Source organism: Panthera leo, chromosome B4, assembly GCF_018350215.1.
Source record: "Panthera leo isolate Ple1 chromosome B4, P.leo_Ple1_pat1.1, whole genome shotgun sequence".
Taxonomy (NCBI): Eukaryota; Metazoa; Chordata; class Mammalia; order Carnivora; family Felidae; genus Panthera; species Panthera leo.
Genome location: NC_056685.1, coordinates 118801401 through 118819276, shown reverse-complemented (window position 1 = coordinate 118819276; position 17876 = coordinate 118801401). Strand labels below are relative to the sequence as shown.

General features: G+C 40.2%; 1 protein-coding gene, 2 long non-coding RNA genes and 1 other non-coding gene across 5 annotated transcripts; 1 reads left to right on the top strand and 3 right to left on the bottom strand.

Annotated features, from left to right (window-relative positions):
- Nucleotides 1-263: 263 nt before the first annotated feature.
- SLC25A3 (solute carrier family 25 member 3) lies at nucleotides 264-6860 on the bottom strand. Of its 2 annotated transcripts, none has more exons than XM_042947455.1 (8): nucleotides 6759-6860; nucleotides 6365-6525; nucleotides 4992-5116; nucleotides 2928-3107; nucleotides 2276-2457; nucleotides 1474-1646; nucleotides 688-798; nucleotides 264-604 (listed from the first exon to the last, which is right to left on the bottom strand). In XM_042947455.1, exons 2-8 carry the CDS (start codon nucleotides 6519-6521, stop codon nucleotides 444-446), a joined length of 1089 nt encoding a protein of 362 aa, XP_042803389.1. In that variant the 5' UTR covers nucleotides 6522-6525; nucleotides 6759-6860; the 3' UTR covers nucleotides 264-443. The 2 variants fall into 2 exon arrangements, with proteins under 2 accessions (XP_042803389.1, XP_042803390.1); XM_042947456.1 differs by lacking the exon at nucleotides 4992-5116 and adding an exon at nucleotides 4701-4822 and having other exon boundaries at nucleotides 6759-6859.
- LOC122225742 lies at nucleotides 1718-1968 on the bottom strand. The gene has a single exon (XR_006205346.1). It is a non-coding gene; the product is annotated as a small nucleolar RNA SNORA53 (small nucleolar RNA).
- Nucleotides 6861-7084: 224 nt separating the features above from the next.
- On the top strand, nucleotides 7085-11098 carry LOC122224968. Its single transcript, XR_006205043.1, has 3 exons — nucleotides 7085-7276; nucleotides 9992-10108; nucleotides 11017-11098. It is a non-coding gene; the product is annotated as an uncharacterized LOC122224968 (long non-coding RNA).
- Nucleotides 11099-11762: 664 nt separating this feature from the next.
- LOC122224969 lies at nucleotides 11763-13237 on the bottom strand. The gene is made up of 4 exons (XR_006205044.1): nucleotides 13154-13237; nucleotides 12985-13040; nucleotides 12181-12219; nucleotides 11763-11864 (listed from the first exon to the last, which is right to left on the bottom strand). It is a non-coding gene; the product is annotated as an uncharacterized LOC122224969 (long non-coding RNA).
- Between the last annotated feature and the right edge of the window lie 4639 nt (nucleotides 13238-17876).

The window sequence follows — 17876 nt, the reverse complement described above, 5'->3', positions numbered from 1 at the left end:
TAACCACAAATATTTATCCATATTTCAATTTAACTACAACTAAATCAAGTTTTTTGAAAATTCAGGTATGTTTCTTAAAAATATAGGAACTCTCTTGTTTGACAAAACTTGAAACACACAATTTATGAGTAGGGATCAGAGTACTAAACCAACAGTGGTTAATTTGCATTTTTTTCCTTGAGGTTTTAACACTTAATCCTTTCCATTTTAGCATTAAATCTTTAGAAACTAGTTTTAAAAATAACCATCAAGTCACAGACAAATCATGAATAGCTGGGTTTATTTCAACAGTAAGTTTGAAACTCTCGCCTTAGGCAAGAGTACTACAGTAATTCTATCAGGAATAGACAATTTCCTACACTGTCAAATATATAAAAGTTTCTCTTGCACTTTCCTCAACACTGATCAACAAGCAGATCCAGTCCACATTTGCTTTGATCAATCTACTGAGTTAACCCGAGCTTCTTCTTCAGAGACTCTGGCATCTCAGGTGGAGGAGGGCGAGGGAGCCTGAAGTAGACCTTCACAGAGTCATAGATGAACCACTGTAGTGCAGTTAGAGTGCCAATCATGATGATACGGGCAAAGAGTCCCTTCCATACACCTGGTTGAAACATAACACATGAATGAGAAATGAAATATACCTAAGTGTTACTCTTGGTTTAGAGGAGCAAAAAAGAATCCTACCTTTAAATCCAAGTCTCTGGAGGACTTGAGAAGCACTGCTACCTTTCTCTTTATTCAACACAGATACCACAGAATCAGCAGGGTGAGAAACAATTGCACAGAAGACTCCAGCTGAAAAAAGTCAAGATAAATAATCCAGCACGGGATCAATTTAAAAAATTCATTAAGACAACCAACAACCTTTTCCTAATTTTTAGTTATTTAAAAAAAAATGAAATTTAGAGTGAGACGGACAAAAGTTATATGGCAGTCTACCCCATGTAAAACAATCCTCCAAAAATCTTTATATTCACATTTTAATCAACACTTTCTTTGTGTTAAAAATGTATTCTTGAGGGGCACCTGGGTGGCTCAGTCAGTTGAACGTCTGACTCTAGATTTCAGCTCATGTCATGATCTCGTGGTTCCTGAGATCAAGCCACACGTAGGGCTCTGCGCTAGAAGTGTGGAGCCTGCTTGGGACTCTCCCTCTCTCTCTCTGTCCCTCCCCCGCTCACACTCTCTCTCAAAATAATTAAAAAAAAAAAAAAAAAAAAAAAAGTATTCTTGAAAAACAGACCAAAAACCCAAATGATGAGGGAGTGAAATCAATACATGCCAAAACTTAAGACATGCAAACGAGAAAACAATTCTTTCAGAAGCTAACAAGTATTTATGAATCCTAGAAGGCACATAAAATGCTATGGGAAGACTTCTTTGGAATACTTTTTTCCTCACAAAAAGAGGCCAATAATGGAAATGATTATTTGTTCTTAATTTCATAAACATGCTCTAAATAATTCATACCTATGTAACCTGCCACAAATGTTACAACCAGTTGCTCTGGCTTTGAACATTCACTTCGGGGCTTGGGAACCACAAACTTGTACAATGCTTCAACAGTACGTTCAAAGCACGCAAATTTCATCATGGTGTATGGTATCTGTCTCATCCAGAGAGGAGCAACTCCCTTGTAGAATCTAGGAAATCAGGAGACTTATTTTACTCAGCTGTCTTTATTCACCTAGCAGAGATTTTCATTATTAACAGAAGTGTCCGCACACCAGTCGAGTCCTGATAGCAAAAAAAAATGGCAGCACAATTGCATGTCATTTCTATCAGAACCTAGGACTAACATGCAGGTATATTTATCTCACATGCCAATGACTCAAGCACCTTTGACTATACAACCGAAGAAGTTGCTGGATGTTTCTCTGACTGGAACTACAAGAAACAGAAAGTTTACAAGTAGAACTCAGTTCAAGATTAGCATCCACAAAGGTGGATCTAAGGAAGCATGTTGTGGCCAGACTCTATGCCAATTCTTAGCTGGTAAACACAGATGACAATTCTAACAAGCTCTTCCCAGAAGTTAACAGTTAATGTCAAATATCGAGTTATCTGCAGACTGACCAGTTCTTTCTTAAGAAAAACCTGTAATTCAGGGCTCATGCTATGTATCAACTTGTCCTTGCCCCTGTTACGTTCTACTTAAGGGAGAAACAGACATTAAATAACATAATAGTTTAAAAAAAAAAGTTTGGTAGGTTTATTGCTAACAAAAGCACTTCCCTTCTTATACTATAACTTTAGACAAATGTTTACTTACGCTTTTAAACCTTCTTCTTTATACATTTTGGGAGCTGCATCCCTCAAAGTGTTGGCATAACCTGGTTGGGTTTGAATTCGAACCTTAGCAGCTTCCATAGGAGCCAGGGCAATGTCAGCAAAGAATTCAGCACTGGCAGAGGCAGCCAAATACAGTGATGTGCGCCAGAGATAGGCATTCTCCTAATTGAAAAGCGTAAGAAGGAACATGTACTGCTGCTGCATTGGCTGTTTTCAATTAAGGGACAATTCAAGGAAATAGTTACATTTCAGGATGAGACTGAAAGTTTATAATCTCTCATAACCTTATCAACCATAGTACAATGTGAATTATTCTTTGAACATCTAGGTGCCAACATCTAGTTGACCCTTGAACTACACAATGAATCCGAGACCTCTTTAAAAAACTCAAAATCCAACTTACTTGGGAATGAGCACAGTAGAATAAAAACAGCACTGAAATTTTAAAAAATGTATTTTTTCTCATTTGGTCTCTCCTGATTTAAAGCATGTTGCTTACCCTTTTTGAGACCATTTCTTCAGTTCTAAAATAAGGTGAGCAAGACAAAAAAAAAAACAAACAAAAAGATCCTTTTCGGTCTTAAACTTTAAGTTAAAGCTTAGGACTTCAATTTCAAAGTTAAATTACATACCTCTCCAAGCATGTTGCTATACAAGACTTTGAAAACTTCATAAAAGCCAAACTTGCAGAGCCCCTGCATAGAGTAGCCAATGAAAGTCGGAGCCCATCCTTTAGCCAAACCACGAACACCATCCTCTTTCAGTGTAACTGAGAATCCATTAAATATGCCCTTGTACTTTTGGGGGTCCACCTTTATTTAAAACAAGAAGAAAAAAAATTAATTTAACCAAAGAGCTATCGCTTCTCATAAATATTAAATTTTGCTATTATTAGTCTTTCCTTTTGGCTCTATAATAAACTTCAGTAACTACACAAAAGATAGGTAAATACAAGTTCACTGCATGATATCAACTGAATATCTAGAATTATCTTTGTAAATGTAACTTTATACATTAAGGTCTTTCAGTCAGAATTAATTTGGAGGGTTACTTAAGATGGTAAAATTCCTAGAAACATACATAAAACTGACTCAGATTTTTCACCATCCAACTCTACCACTTTAAAAAATTTAGTTTTAAAGCTACTGCCTAGGTAATAAGTAAGTCTATATCCCTAATGTATGTTAGCCTGTTAAGCAGTTTATACTACGAAGTTTTATGAAGTTAAGACAAATTTAAAAAATACAAGCTGAGAAGGTACATGGACATAATGAGAATTTATCTTTTGACTTAAGAAATTAAATTCACTTCAAGAGACATGTGTAAGTTTCAGCAAAGGTATATTTCATATCCATTCTATTAACTAATGGGAAAAGAAAAAAAAAATCTTATTTCACTATATCTGCCAGTACTAAAATGGCTGCTATACATCACCTTCCTGCCTGCTAACATTATTTCACTTTCCTTTACTTCACCTTCCTCTCTCTTTTAGGTAAGTGGACTTCTAATCCTGTTTGGGACAAATAAATTTTTGACGTTTGATTATTTTTTTTCAATAATCCTAATTTAAAATATTCTAATTGCAAAAAACTTTTATGTAAATATACAAGAAGCTATGCCTACATAATTTTAACACTAAAATAATGAGTATTTTTTTAATGTACATAATGTTCTGCCCTGATCTTATCAGTAAACAGGGACATGAAGTTACTTCAAAAATACACAAATGATTACCCACTCTGTCATGTAACTGCTTATAAAATGACAATTTGGGGGGAAAAAGAACCGGCAGGCCTTGAAGAGGAACTCTAGTCAAAACAGCCCAGCAGCAAAACAAAAAAAAAAACAAAAAAAAACAAAAAAAACCATTTATAGCCAGGGTTTGGGATCCAAAAATCTGCCTACAATTTTATTTTTCAAAGAGAGGCATTCCAGGGCATCTGGCTGGCTCAGCCTATGGAGCATGCAACTAACTCTTCATTGCAGGGTTAAGTTTGAGCCTCATGTTGGAGGTTACTTAAAAATAAAATCTTGAGGCACACCTGGGTGGCTCAGTCAGTTAAGTGTCTGACTCTTGGTTTTGGCTCAGGTCATGATCTCATAGTTTCACAGGTTCAAGCCTCACATCGGTTTCTGTGCTGGCAGTGTGGAGCCTGCTTGGGATTCTCTCTCCCTCCTCTGCCCCCCACCCCCTGACTCAAGCAGTCTCTGTCTCTCTCAAAAAATAAACAAAACAAAACAAACAAAACCAATTAAAATAAAGATCACGAGTTAAGAAAATTTGGGTTTGGTTTCCTGAAGTTTCTAGCAGTTGTAATGTCTTCAAATTTGTGAAGCTCTTTAAAAGTATTTGCAATTAAATCACACATGGAAGATACATTCAATGTTGCCGTCTCAATACAAACCTGCATACGGCATTTCACTAAATCCAGAGGAACGACAGCAGTGTGTGTCAGACCACAACTTAAGACCCCACCAAAGCCACACAGTGCATAAAACTTCATGGAGCCATATTCGCAACTGTACTCTGTAGTAAGACAAGACACACCATGCATTTCAATATAAAACTCATGTTACTGGTTATCAACTTACCTCCTGGACAGTTAGGTTTCCACGCAGCTTGTTAGATGCTTACGTTTTACAACTTAAAAGCCATGCTTCAAAAATACACTTTTAGTCCAGCATGCAAAACAAACCTGCATTCTGCATTTAACCAGATCTAGAGGAACCAATGCTGTATGTGTTGTGCCACAGCTAATAATTCCTCCAAGTCCACAAAGGATAAAGAATCTGCCAGATCCATAGTCACAGCTATACTGCTCTGTTTGGTTGAAAAAAAAAATCAGGTAAATATTTCTTCAGAGATGACTAAGGCCATGGGAATGAAAGAGAACTAAGATTCCCTGGGAGATAATGCTATCACAACTGAACAACTTTGGCCACTGTTTACAATTAAGTTGAAAGATAATTTTCCACCTAGTTTAACAAGACATTTACTACCAAAATCAAAGAATCATTTAGATTATGAAGGTACTATGAGACATTACCTATTACCTATTTTGCCATACTAAATGTTTCCTACAACATTAATAGCTCTTCCAATTAAAATTAAACTTCAAGTTATTAAGTGCTAATAAAAACACACTTCAGAGTACAAACTCAGAGCACTGGACAAGTAAAAAGCTTGCAAACTTCTAAGTATACCCCAGCCACTAACCAATACTATCTCCACCTATGGATTCATGTAAGTATAAAACGAAACAAATTCCTGCAAATACATTTACTACTACGCAACAGTACAAGGACTTTTTTATCCACACCAAAGACATAACAAAACACATAAAGGATTTAAAAAGTTTAGATTTTACAGGCACACGATATAGATAACATCTACAGGACTCCTATAATTTGGTGTTTGGATTTCTCTGCACATTACACTCCGCTGGGATTCAAAACACACAATTAAGCTAAAGTTGAGTCTAACCAAAAAGAATCCGGAGAGATAAGACTAAAGGGATCCCTACCAATTACTATGGCCTTTTAATAGCCTATCTGGGGCTGCTGTCACCTCCTCTACCAATTACATTAAAACAAGAGACCCAATTATCTCTTACACCTTGGGTCAAGGAATATTAGACTTTGGGAATACTTATGAGAGGAAGGAGTATTTTTAATAACCAAAGTCAAATCAAGTAACAGACAATACAATTAGAAAGAACTGCAGGTGGCCTGCAGCTACGAAGGAGAGTTCACCCAATACTTAGCCCGCTGACCGGGCAGGTTACTGAGGAGAAGATAAGACGCTAGTGACGGCCTCTATAGCTTTACTTTCTCGAGGACGTGGAGGTCACAGACGGAACTGTGCCTAGGCCGTTCCACGCCCTTGAGAGAGGGCCAAGGATCCGACACACGGCCTTAGAGCGGAAAGGGCTGACATCCTAGGGCAAGCAACTGGGCGCCGTCCTGTGGTGCAGAAAACCAAGTGTGTCCTTCTCCGTCCTCTAGGCCACTAAAGCCGAATGAGCCACGAGGAACATAACGACCGAATCGGGCTAGGGTCTAAACTCACCTTCCACAGCGGCTGCTGCCAGATTGCGGGAGCGGCGGGGCGGACCCGGAGGCCCCGCGGGGCTGCTGCGGGGGCCCGCGAGGCCATCGTGTACCAGCTGCAAGTGGGGCGCGTTGAAGGGGTTTGCCCGCGCCAGATGCGCCACAGACGAGAACATCTTCCTAAGGGAACAGGGAGCAGCGGTCAGAAGAAAGGCAAAGAGACCCGTCAGACCGCCAAAGTCACCGGCACCCTAGGACCCCGACACGGGCCTTCCTTCTGCCCGCCTCCGCGCCCTTGAGGAGGTCATGGCGGCCTCCACAAGGAAGGAGGTCGACCAGGCCTGCAGTCTAAGCAGCTCCCCACAGGGATTCCATTCCCCGCACCCACTGGGGGGAACACCCGGCACACTCACTTTCTAAGATGGCGAACACACAACCGCTCCTTCGGAAAGGCTGCGGCTCACAGAGGCCGAACGTCCTCCTGGCCCTTAGATCTGTGCCCTTCGCGCGACGTCAGCGTGACGCACGTTACGCGTCACTACAGCTGGGGCACCCATTGGCGGAGAAGAGCGCCGGTGCCGTGGCGTCATCACGTTCACCTAGCAACCGTATCCCCGCCCCCGCCTGCCCCGGCACTTCCGGCCCGGCTTCTGCGCCGGAGGATTCGTTCTGCGCAGGCGCACATTCCGGGGCCGGATTTTTGAGTGGTGTGCGGTAGTGCTCGGTGACCTCCTGTTTTTGTCTGCCTTCACCTTCAAGAGTCTTTCTTTGACGCAGGAATTCCAGACTTTTACATTTAGATGAGTCCCAGGGTGGTAGTCATTTAAACAAACAGAGAAAAAAAAACCCTGAATGCTTGATGATCCATTATTTCGGTGTTGCTGTTAGAATGTTACTGCAGTATTTTGTGTTAACAGCGTCTGCCATTAAGGTACTTTTTTTTTAAGTTCCATACATTGACATTACACATAGACATGTCTGCATTTTCCAATAGACTACAGGAAAGTATTTCAAAAGAAAATGTGCAACAAGAGCTCTTTAGACAAGACAGCTTGGGGGTTCATCACAATAGTTTATATGACATATTAAAACATTCAATAAATGCATTTTAACACTACTTGATAAACCAGATTGAAAGTGATTGGCAGAAGATTTGTTCAATAAGTTTAGAAAACCATCATTAGACTCAGTTAACTGGGGGAGTTTAGTAGTTTAAACTCCTGTTAGAATTCTGGCTCTGACCTTGTCCTGGCTCTTGATAAAGTAACTTTGGGAATTCACTTGATCTCTATAAACCTGTTTCTTTAAAAAAAAAAAAAATAATTTTTTTTTTCAACGTTTACTTATTTTTGAGAGACAGACAGAGACAACACATAAGGAGGGGAGGGGCAGAGAGAGGGAGACACAGAATCCAAAGCAGGCTCCAGTCTCTAAGCTGTCAGCACAGAGCCCAACGCAGGGCTTGAACCCACAAACCATGAGATCATGACCCAGGCTGAAGTCAGACATTTAACTGACTGAGCCACCCAGGCACCCCTGAACTTGCTTCTTCAAAGTAGCATGGAAGCAGGGAGCAGCCCCATCGGCTTGTACCGTTGTACAGAGCCTGTGCTTGATTTAATGCTCTGTTGTCACCATTTTGGAATTCTTAATAATTTGTGAACAAGAGGCCTTCATTTTGCACTGAAATTACAAATTACAAATTACCTGGTCCTGGGATGAGAGTAACATCCATCTTGCAGAGATTATGAGAACTCAATGAGACAATGTCTAAATATGGGGATTTTAGCCAAGAAGCAGAGCTGGTGAAGGGGTCACTGGATGGTAAGTTACTAAGAAGGTAGGGGAAATCTTGCTAAATTGACCTAACAGGATTCTTACTGAAGGCAGGCCAAGATAATCAGATATTACTTGGGGGATGATGAATTTGATAAGGTATTGAGGGTGATCAGATATCATGCCTAGGTGGGGTGCCTGGCTGGCTCAGTTGATGGAGCATGTGACTCTTGATCTCAGGGTTGTAAGTTCATTCCCCATATAGAGTGTAGAGATTACTAAAAGAATAAGTAAATTAAATAGATAACAAGGTTGGGAGATTTTTTGCTAACCTAAGTTACTAAAGTGACAATTCTTTTTTTCCCCCCATTTTATTTATTTATTTATTCTTCATCATGGTAAGTGTTCTCTTTTAAACCCCATCCCTATTTCACCCATCCCCACACACACCTCCCCTCTGGTAACCATCAGTTTGTTCTCTGATGTTAAGAGTCTATTTCTTGGTTGTCCCTCTCTCTCTCTCTCTTTTTCCTTTGCTGATTTGTTTTGTTTCTTAAATTCCACATATGAGTGAAATCCTATGGTATTTGTCTTTCTCTGACTTATTTTGCTTAGCATTATACTCTCCAGCTCCACCCATGTTGTTGCAAATGGAAAGATTTCATTCTTTTTGACAGAATTCTTGCTATAGGTGGGCTCTTGGAGGACATGTCCAAGGACAGTCCTAATTGAAAAGGAAGCTCAGAGGAGCCTAACTAAGGTCTGGTCAAGGAGAGAATCTTTGTCAACACTTTCCTATTCAGGGAGCACCTGGCTGACTCAGTTGGTAGAGCATGTGACTCTTGATGTCAGAATTATGAGTTTGAACCCCACCTTGTGCAAGGAGCCTGCTTATAAAAGAATAATAATTTAAAAAAAAAAATCTTTCCTATTCAGTGTACCAAGTCTGACATTTTAATTTCATTTAATATGAGCTACCAGTGAATTTAAATTTCAGCTAAACTGTCAAAGTCCCTCTCAGCCATTTGAGCTAAAACGATGGACTGAGACACTGTTTACTGTACCCATATCAGTAAGTTTGGCTTGGTCTGGGTGCCTGGGTGGCTCAGTCGGTTCAGCGTCTGACTTCAGCTCAGGCCATGACCTCACAGTTCATGAGTTTGAGCCCCACATTGGGCTCATTGCGGTCAGCCCGGAGCCCGCTTTATATCCTCTGACCCCCTCTCTCTGTTCCTCCCCCACTTGCGATCTCTCAAAAATAAATAAACATTTAAAAAATAAATAAAGTGGGCTTTATCTACCATTATATTCATTCTGTTCCATTTTAGTTATCACTACTTATAAAATTGTCTCCAAATTTAAGAGCATAAAACAATAAACAATTATTATCTCACATTTTCTGAGGGTCAGGAATCTGGGAGAGGCTCAACTGGATGGCCTGGCTCAGGGTGTGTCATGGGTTCGCTGTCAAGTGTTGGTTGGGACTGTGGTCTCTAGGGCTGGAAGACGTGATTCCAAGCCCCCTAACTTGGCCATTGGCAGGACACTCCAGTTCTTTGTCAAATGGACCTCTCCATAGAGCTGCTTATGTCATGGCTCCCCCAGAGTGAGTAATTCAAGGAAGACAGATAGCAACCAAGAGAGAAGCTGCAGTGACCTTTATAACCTAATCTCAGAAATGACACACCAGCACTTCTGTGTTTTATTGATCACAGACCAATCCAGATACAATGTGGTAGTGTGGTAGGCATCTTTGGGCCATCCTGGAGGGTGACTACCATGCAGCCAACCCAGCATTCTTTGTCTCCATCCCCATACATGTTGCCCAGGTTTCTGTCAATATAAATTTTGCATACTATTTATCTTCTAGGATCCCCTGCAATGGGTATAAAAGCTGTGAGAGGTGCTGATAATAAGTCTTGAGGAGGATCAGCAGACCCTACAAGGCAACTAACTACCTCAGGATGGGTCATTACAGATTTTACAGGTAAGGAGAGACTAAACTCCTCAAGCAAAGGAGGAAGGGCTGTTAATGGCAAAAGAGGTCAGCAAATTTAGAAGTTCACGATCTTAGTGTCATCAATCTGCCCATAGGTGCCCATTACCATTCCAGTATTCAGGCTCCCACTGCTGCTCAAAAACAAAAACAAAAACTAATTTTAACATGAGACCTTCAAGATTGGAAATTCAGTTGTAAATCAGGAATAGATTTTGGATTTGGTAAGATTTCTGATCCTTCACTAGAACTGAACATTTAAAGCCCTAAGCTCATCATTTCTTTTCCCACAGTTATCCAACATAATTAGGATAAACCAACCAACTCCATTGTATTTCTTATTTTTGTTTAAAAATTTATAGAAGCATCTACATGGTTATCCAAAGCCTTGCCTTATTTAGGCACTTGATTACAGTTGTCCATGACCATAGGTGATGATTTAAGAAACTGTTTTTCGTAATGAATCCCATGCACAACCAGTGTCACCTTTATCATTGACAACGGGTCATCAGAGCCTTTAAATCCAATCAGATCAGATAACCCAGAACAGACTCATAGAACCCATTTTGAAGGTTTAGTTTTTCTGGAATTACTTCCAATACCATTGTCTGTATCGGAGTTTGACCAGAGAAGCATAATCACTATGAGTCATATGAAATAAGGTTTATTTTAGGGACTAGGTCTTTAAAATTGTGGGAGCTGGAGAAGAAGTTTCCTCTGTGTCTGGGGTTTCATCTGAAATTGCAATAAATCGATAGAGCGTACAATCAGGCAGGAAAGCTGGACATGAAGTGAGGATGAGCAGGGACAAACTGGAACCCACAAAGACAAACTGGATCTCAAGAGGATAAACTAGACCATGCATCTGTTTCTTACTACCTACAATGTCAAAAATGCAGGTACCTGCAGGAGCCATGCTGCAAGTGCTCATAGGAGCCAAGGTGCTGCACATGCATCTGGGCCAGGGCTCAGAGAAACTGAGGAAGGTCCTGGAGTTGCTGAAAGAGTTCCTCACTTGGCCACTGCTCCACTCCCAGGTAAGCCAGCAGATCAACATCTGTGTGCGTGGGCTGCTGTAGCGCCTCACATCTTACGCTGACCTTCAGAGCGTAAGTGCTTCACTTCTGCCTTTGAAATCCTGCACAGATTTCCCTTGTGGCCAATTCTAACACAGAACCATATTTGAGAGATAAACAGAATTGGAGATGCTAGAGAAATAGGACATTCAAATAGAACTTTCCAACAGGCGCTTGTAAACTTACTAGAGGTTAACACTTATCGATTTGAGGATCATCCCTGCATGGGCAAATCACAGAAAATCCTTACATAATTCCTACCACAGCCATCTAATAGAGGGATATAATAAATTATGCAAGGTAGACTGAAGTTCGTTTTCCTAAAAAAGGGAAAAAACAACAAGTAATATCCTCAAGCACCTTAGATACTGTCTTTTTTATTAGAAAAAATTTTTAATTTTTTAATGTTTATTTTTGAGAGACAGAGACAGAGCACGAGCAGGGGAGGGGCAGATAGAAAGGGAGACATGGAATCTGAAGCAGGCTCCAGGCTCTGAGCTGTCAGCACAGAGCCCAACACAGGGCTCAAACTCACAAACCCCGAGATCATTACCTGAGTCAAAGTCAGACGCTTAATTGACTGAGCCACCCACGTGCTCCTGATTAGAAATCTTGTTTGTTTATTTTCATGTCTCCATAAAGAGAATAGGGAGAAATTTATCTTTTTCTATCTGAAATAAGATAAAATGGACTTCACAATGGGGCTGTAATTTCCATTCTGAAAAGTTTTAAAAGTTCCAATGATCACCATCCTTCTTTGGAAGGGTATCCTAGGTTGAGCCTAGAGTACCGTGGTGTAAGACTGGGGGCTATCCCTTTACCAAAGTACATCCCAAGAGTACAAAGTGCGCCCTGAGCTCTGGCGCCCAGGTAAAGACACTTGAAGTTACCCATCTTGGTGCAGGGGAATGAAAACTGTGGCAGTTCTATCTGCATATTCAGGGATATTGTATTTTATAGGAAATAAAGGCAGGGGAATACTCTTACCTAGTCTTTATCTCTTGATATTTTGAAATTTCCTTCTTTCTGCAATTAAAAGCATAAAATATGTTTTATCTCAGAGGAGAAGCATACCTAGATACGTCAGACCCTAAAATAGTCCTCATAGAAATTGCACATATAGATGGCAACTTTAGTCACTCAGTGGCTATAATCTACTGCCCTGACAACTTTTTAAAAACTTTTTTTTAAAGTTTATTTATTTTTGAGAGAGAGAGAGAGAGCGCGCCACAAGCAGGGGAGTGGAGGGGCAGAGAGAGAGAGAGAGAGAGAGAGAGAGAGAGAGAATCCCAAGCAGGCTCAGCATGGAGCCTAGTGCAGGGCTTGAACTCACAAACCAACTCGTGAACCATGAGATCATGACCTGAGCTGAAATCAAGAGTTGGAGGCCTAACTGACTGAGCCACCCAGGTGCCCCTACCCTCACAGCTTTTAAAGTTTATTTATTTATTTTGCAAGAGAGAGAAAGTTCAGGAGCCTGAGCAGGGGAGGGGAGAGGGAGCATGAGAAGAGGAGGGGAGGGGCAGAGGGAGAGAATCTTAAACAGTCTCCTCATGGTCACCGCAGAGCCCAGCGCAGGGCTTGAACACACAAATCCTGAGGTCATGACCTGAGCTGAAATCAAGAGTTGGACGCTAAACGGACTGAGCCACCCAGGTGCCTCCACCCTGACAACTTTTAAGTGAGGCCTTGTGGTCACAAGTTAGAAGTTACCAAATATGGTTTCTCATCAATGCACCTGGGGGGCTTTTTAGACACAGATGTTCTCAGACCTCAAAAGATTCTACTTACTAAGTCAGATGAGGAGTCCTGGAATCTGCCATTTTTTAAAGATCCCCAGGTGATTCCTATAAACAGCCAGGTTTAGGAACCAATAACCTAAGGAACTCAAAGCATGAGCCCATAGAACGAGTCTGACACAAGTTTCCTATCCCTAAAATGAGAGAACATCCTGAGTTACCTGGTTTGCCATGGATGTAAAGTGCTCAGTTACTATAAGGGAATCTCCGTTGATCTGGTTTGCTTCAAACTGTTCACATTGTTGTCACACGCACAAGAACCACGTGCACAGTTGTGGTGTATACCATCAGTGCTCCGTACAAAATGGGGCAACTGCTTAAGTATAAAAGGAGACAGGGCATATCAGTGGTTCATAGATGGACAATAGCCACAGGCTTAGTAACAATACAAGAAATTTTAGAGAGAAATATATATACTCAAAGGACAGCAAATAGAAAAGTAGTGAATAGGGGCGCCTGGGTGGCTCAGTTTGTTGGGCCTCCGGCTTTGGCTCAGGTCATGATCTGACAATCTGTGAGTTTGAGCCCCACATCTGGCTCTGTGTTGGCAGCTCAGAGCCTGGAGCCTGCTTCGGATTCTATGTCTCCCTCCCTCTCTCTCTGCCCCCCTCCCCCTCATACTCTGTCTGTGTGTCTCAGGAATGAATAAGCGTTAAAAAAAATTAATAAAAAAGTAATGAATATAAAATGAAGGAATTAAGCTTTACTGAAAGGAGTAGAAATAGTTCCATTCAGCCTTAGAGATGTAGGACAGAGTATACTTAACAGCTAAGTTTATGCAGTGGGTCATCATGAACTGAAATGTGTTGTAGTTTTGTTGTAATTCAAACCTCATGTCACTTATGAAATATTTTTGCTCTAGATAACTAAGGGGCCTATTCACAAATGAGTACAGTTGCATTGTAGCCAACCCTAAATGAAATTAACCTAATGTCAACCCCTAAATGAAATTAAAATTTGTAAACATAAAGAAAGTTCAGGGAAAATTCTGCTATTATATCTCTAAACTTGGAAGGGAGTCCATTGGGAATAGCTTTAGGGAATCAAACACATTGTTTAGAGAGCTATGACTTCAAATGTTAGTGGAATTAACTGACTGACTTTATTCTTCTGAAGGAAACTGAATGTTGCTGACTGTTAACACAATCACAGTTAACTTACATAACACTAGCAATTACTCAAATTTTCTATCCTTTGTGTTGCTTGGAAATGTGGGAAAGAAACTTTTTTCCTTCTTTTGATTTCAAGAATGTCAATTTGAAAAATATTTAAATCATCTATCACTTAAATTACAAAGTAGGAGAAAATCAAAATAGGGTTTTGTCAACTGCCTAATTTACTTACCTAGGAAATTTATATGGTGGAATAATTTGTTCCTGGGTGTTTGATCAGACTAGATGTCTGAATTAAATAATCAATATTATTCACTTCATTATTTAAGTGGTATGGCTGAAGCTTAGGAACCGACTTTTTATTTTTTAAAAAAATATGATGGGGCACCTGGGTAGTTCAGTCGGTTAAGCGTCCTACTCTTGGTTTCAGCTCAGGTCATGATCTCACAGTTTGAGAGTTCGAGCACCATGTCGGGTTCTGTGATGGTAGCACGGAGCCTGCTTGGGATCCTCTCTCTCCCCTTCTCTCTCTGTCCTACCCTGCACTCTCTCTCTCAAAATAAATAAACATTTTTTAAAAATATGAAAAACACCTGAAGTCTGTGTACATAGAAATATAATTACTCTTAAAAATTTTTAACTTACTTATTCTTTAAAAATTTACTTATTTATTTGGAGACATGGAAAGAGAAGTGGGGGAGCAGCAGACAGAGAGAGGGAGAGGGAGAGAGAGAGAATCCCAGGCAGGCTCCGAACCATCAACCCAGAGCCTGAGCCCGATTTGGGCTCAATCTTACAAACAGTGAGATTATGACCTAAGCCGAAATCAAGAGTCAGACACTTACCTGATTAAGCCACCCAGGTGCACCAAATGGCGATTTCCTAACTCTATCAGTCCTATATTTATTATTCTACAGTAAGGAAGTGCTTTACTTCCTCTTCATTTATTTAATTATTTATTTATATTTCTTTCATTTATTTAATTATTTATTTATATCAGTGTGGACTAATGGATTCCTGTCATATTCAATGAGTTATAATCTAATACAAACATTCTTTTGGTGTTTATATTAACACAGATTTGGCCTATAAAACCCCTTTAAGCTGATCCTGTATTCTTTTGATAAGTCCCCATCAGTTTTTGAGCACTTTGTTACTTTGTGGTACAGCAAGTGTACCAGATTCCTCCTATTTATTTATTTATTTATTTACATTAAAAAATATTATTTTTAAGTTTTTACTTAAATTCCAGTTAGTTAACAGTGTAATATTAGTTTCTGGTGTACAATATAGTGATTCAACACTTTTATACCACGCCTGGTGCTTATCACAACAAGTACACGTCTTAATCCCCATCACCTATTTCACCCATCCTTCCACCCCTTCCCCCAGACTCATCTACTTTTTTCTCCCCCAGCTCTGGAATCAGCCTTTTCTCCAAAGAGCTCTGGTTCTCTTTAGAGGAGAATAACATTTGATCCGAGACCAAAATGTGCTTATTGCTCTGGGATGTTATTGCTTCTAGGCTCTCTCAGCATATATACATACACACACAAACAAATTTAAATCAATCTATCATATTTTCTTTTAAAACCATGAGTTCATGCTAATATCTCCAATTCCAAACCAGAATACCACAGGATTCATTCTAGCCTTTTTTCCTTTCCACATTTATAATTCCCGTCTCTGATAGAGATGAAACTGGTTTTCATTATCTTCAATATATTGCCTCTTATTCGTTCATTCCCCCTGAATGTAACCAACTTTCCAGTCCTCCCGGCTGCCTCCTTGGCATCAACCTTACAAATCCTGTTGACCCTGGCTATATGAAGTGAAGAAAACACACACACACACACACACACACACACACACACACACACACTTTTATTTATTTTTTTTGAGAGAGAGAGAGAAAGGGCGTGTGGAGGAGAGGGTCAGAGGGAGAGAGACTGAGAATCTTAAGCAGGCGCCACACTCAGCAAAGAGCCTGACACGGGGCTCTATCCCATGATGCTGGAATCATGACCTGAGTTGAAATCAAGAGTCCAGCGCTTAACTGAGTGAGCCACCCATGTGCCCCTTGCTGCAACCACTTTAAGTTTCTTTTTAATCTATCTATCCATCTATTGATGCCTCTGCCCATCCATTCATCTATATAATCTGAGCCATTTCAGAGTAATTTGCAGACTTATGTTTTACCTCTAATACTTCAGAATACATTTCTTTTTAAAGTTTACTTATTAATTTTGAGAGGGAGTGTGTATGCACACACACACAAGCCAGGGAGGAGCAGAGAGAGGAAGAGAGAATCTCAAGCCTGTGTGGAGCCCAACTCAGGACTCAAACCCACAGACTGTTACATCATGACCTGAGATAAAACCAAAAGTTTGGACGCTTAACTGACTGAGCCACCCAGGAACCCCCAAAATGGATATTTTCTAAATCCTTGTTCCTTCACATTTTTTGTGGTTGACCATTCCATTCTAACAATGAGCTTTCCTTGTTTATTTATTTACTATTTGTTTTTTGTTGGTTTATTATCAGTGTAAACTCTGGATTCTATTACCATGGATTCTGGTTATAACACATTACTGTTATTTTGATGTTCAGATTATCCCAGTGAGGGCCCCTCCAACCTGGCTTTTGTGTTCTTTTAACATGTTCCATCACTTTCTGAGTACATCTTTACTTTCTGATGCAACATATTCCTGGCTCACTTGTTCATTTTATGCCCTAGTCCTGGAGTTAGTCATTTCTCCTTGAATCCTACTTATTTTGGGCATTCTCAACTTCAGAACTGAACTCGTTCCATTTGCTGAGGCTGAGAAAGCATTTACCTACTTTACATTGTCTATGAGCTCATACGTTCTACAAGGGTCTGTTTTGCTCATCAGTGGATTCTCCACACCTAGAGCACCAGCTGTGCATATAAAAAGTGTTCCATAAATATTTGCTGAACAGTTTACATGCTGCCAAGCCTGTCTTAGAGAAATCTTTTAGAGATATGGTTTCAATTTTAAGTTCAAGGATCACTACAGAGTAGTCACATTCTTTGCATTCATTTGTTATAACCACTTGTCATGCGACAGATTCATAGCTTAAAATAGATTATGTGTCTTGCCATTTACCTTGATGTTTTTATATTATTTTTAGAAGCCAACAGTTCAGTCTACAAAAATTTTTCATTGTCCCTTTTTCAAGACTGTCCTGTTTTCAAGATTTTCTAGATAGCTAGGAGTGATTTCAATAAATGTCATTCCTGGGGCGCCTGGGTGGCGCAGTCGGTTAGGCGTCCGACTTCAGCCAGGTCACGATCTCGCGGTCCGTGGGTTCGAGCCCCGCGTCGGGCTCTGGGCTGATGGCTCAGAGCCTGGAGCCTGTTTCCGATTCTGTGTCTCCCTCTCTCTGCCCCTCCCCCGTTCATGCTCTGTCTGTCTCTCTCTGTCCCAAAAATAAATAAATAAATAAATAAATAAATAAATAAATAAATGTCATTCCTTTTACTGAGAATGAGGCAGTATGGACATTTTATAAAGACTGAAGTGTTCATTCAAAGTGGATGGTTGAGTATTTTATGCTTGTTTTCCTTGATGAACTGAAACTACAGTCATTTTATCATTAAAAAAAAACCCACATGAGTTATTTTAACAGAATATTTAATATGGGAATTGGTTAAACAGGCACTGGAGAACTGAAAAGGCACAAAACACCGAAGTCACAGATAATAACCACAGAAAGCATTTACTACCCCTGCTGCTGGAGGAACACAGGA

Coding starts and splice junctions, on each gene's coding strand:
- SLC25A3 (XM_042947455.1), bottom strand. CDS start 6,521: ATGTTCTCGTCTGTGGCGCATCTGGCGCGGGCAAACCCCTTCAACGCG. Junction 5,117..6,364: donor GGCAGCAGCCGCTGTGGAAG/GTGAGTTTAGAC, acceptor TCAACCAAACAG/AGCAGTATAGCTGTGACTAT. Junction 799..1,473: donor ATTTGTGGCAGGTTACATAG/GTATGAATTATT, acceptor GACTTTTTTCAG/CTGGAGTCTTCTGTGCAATT.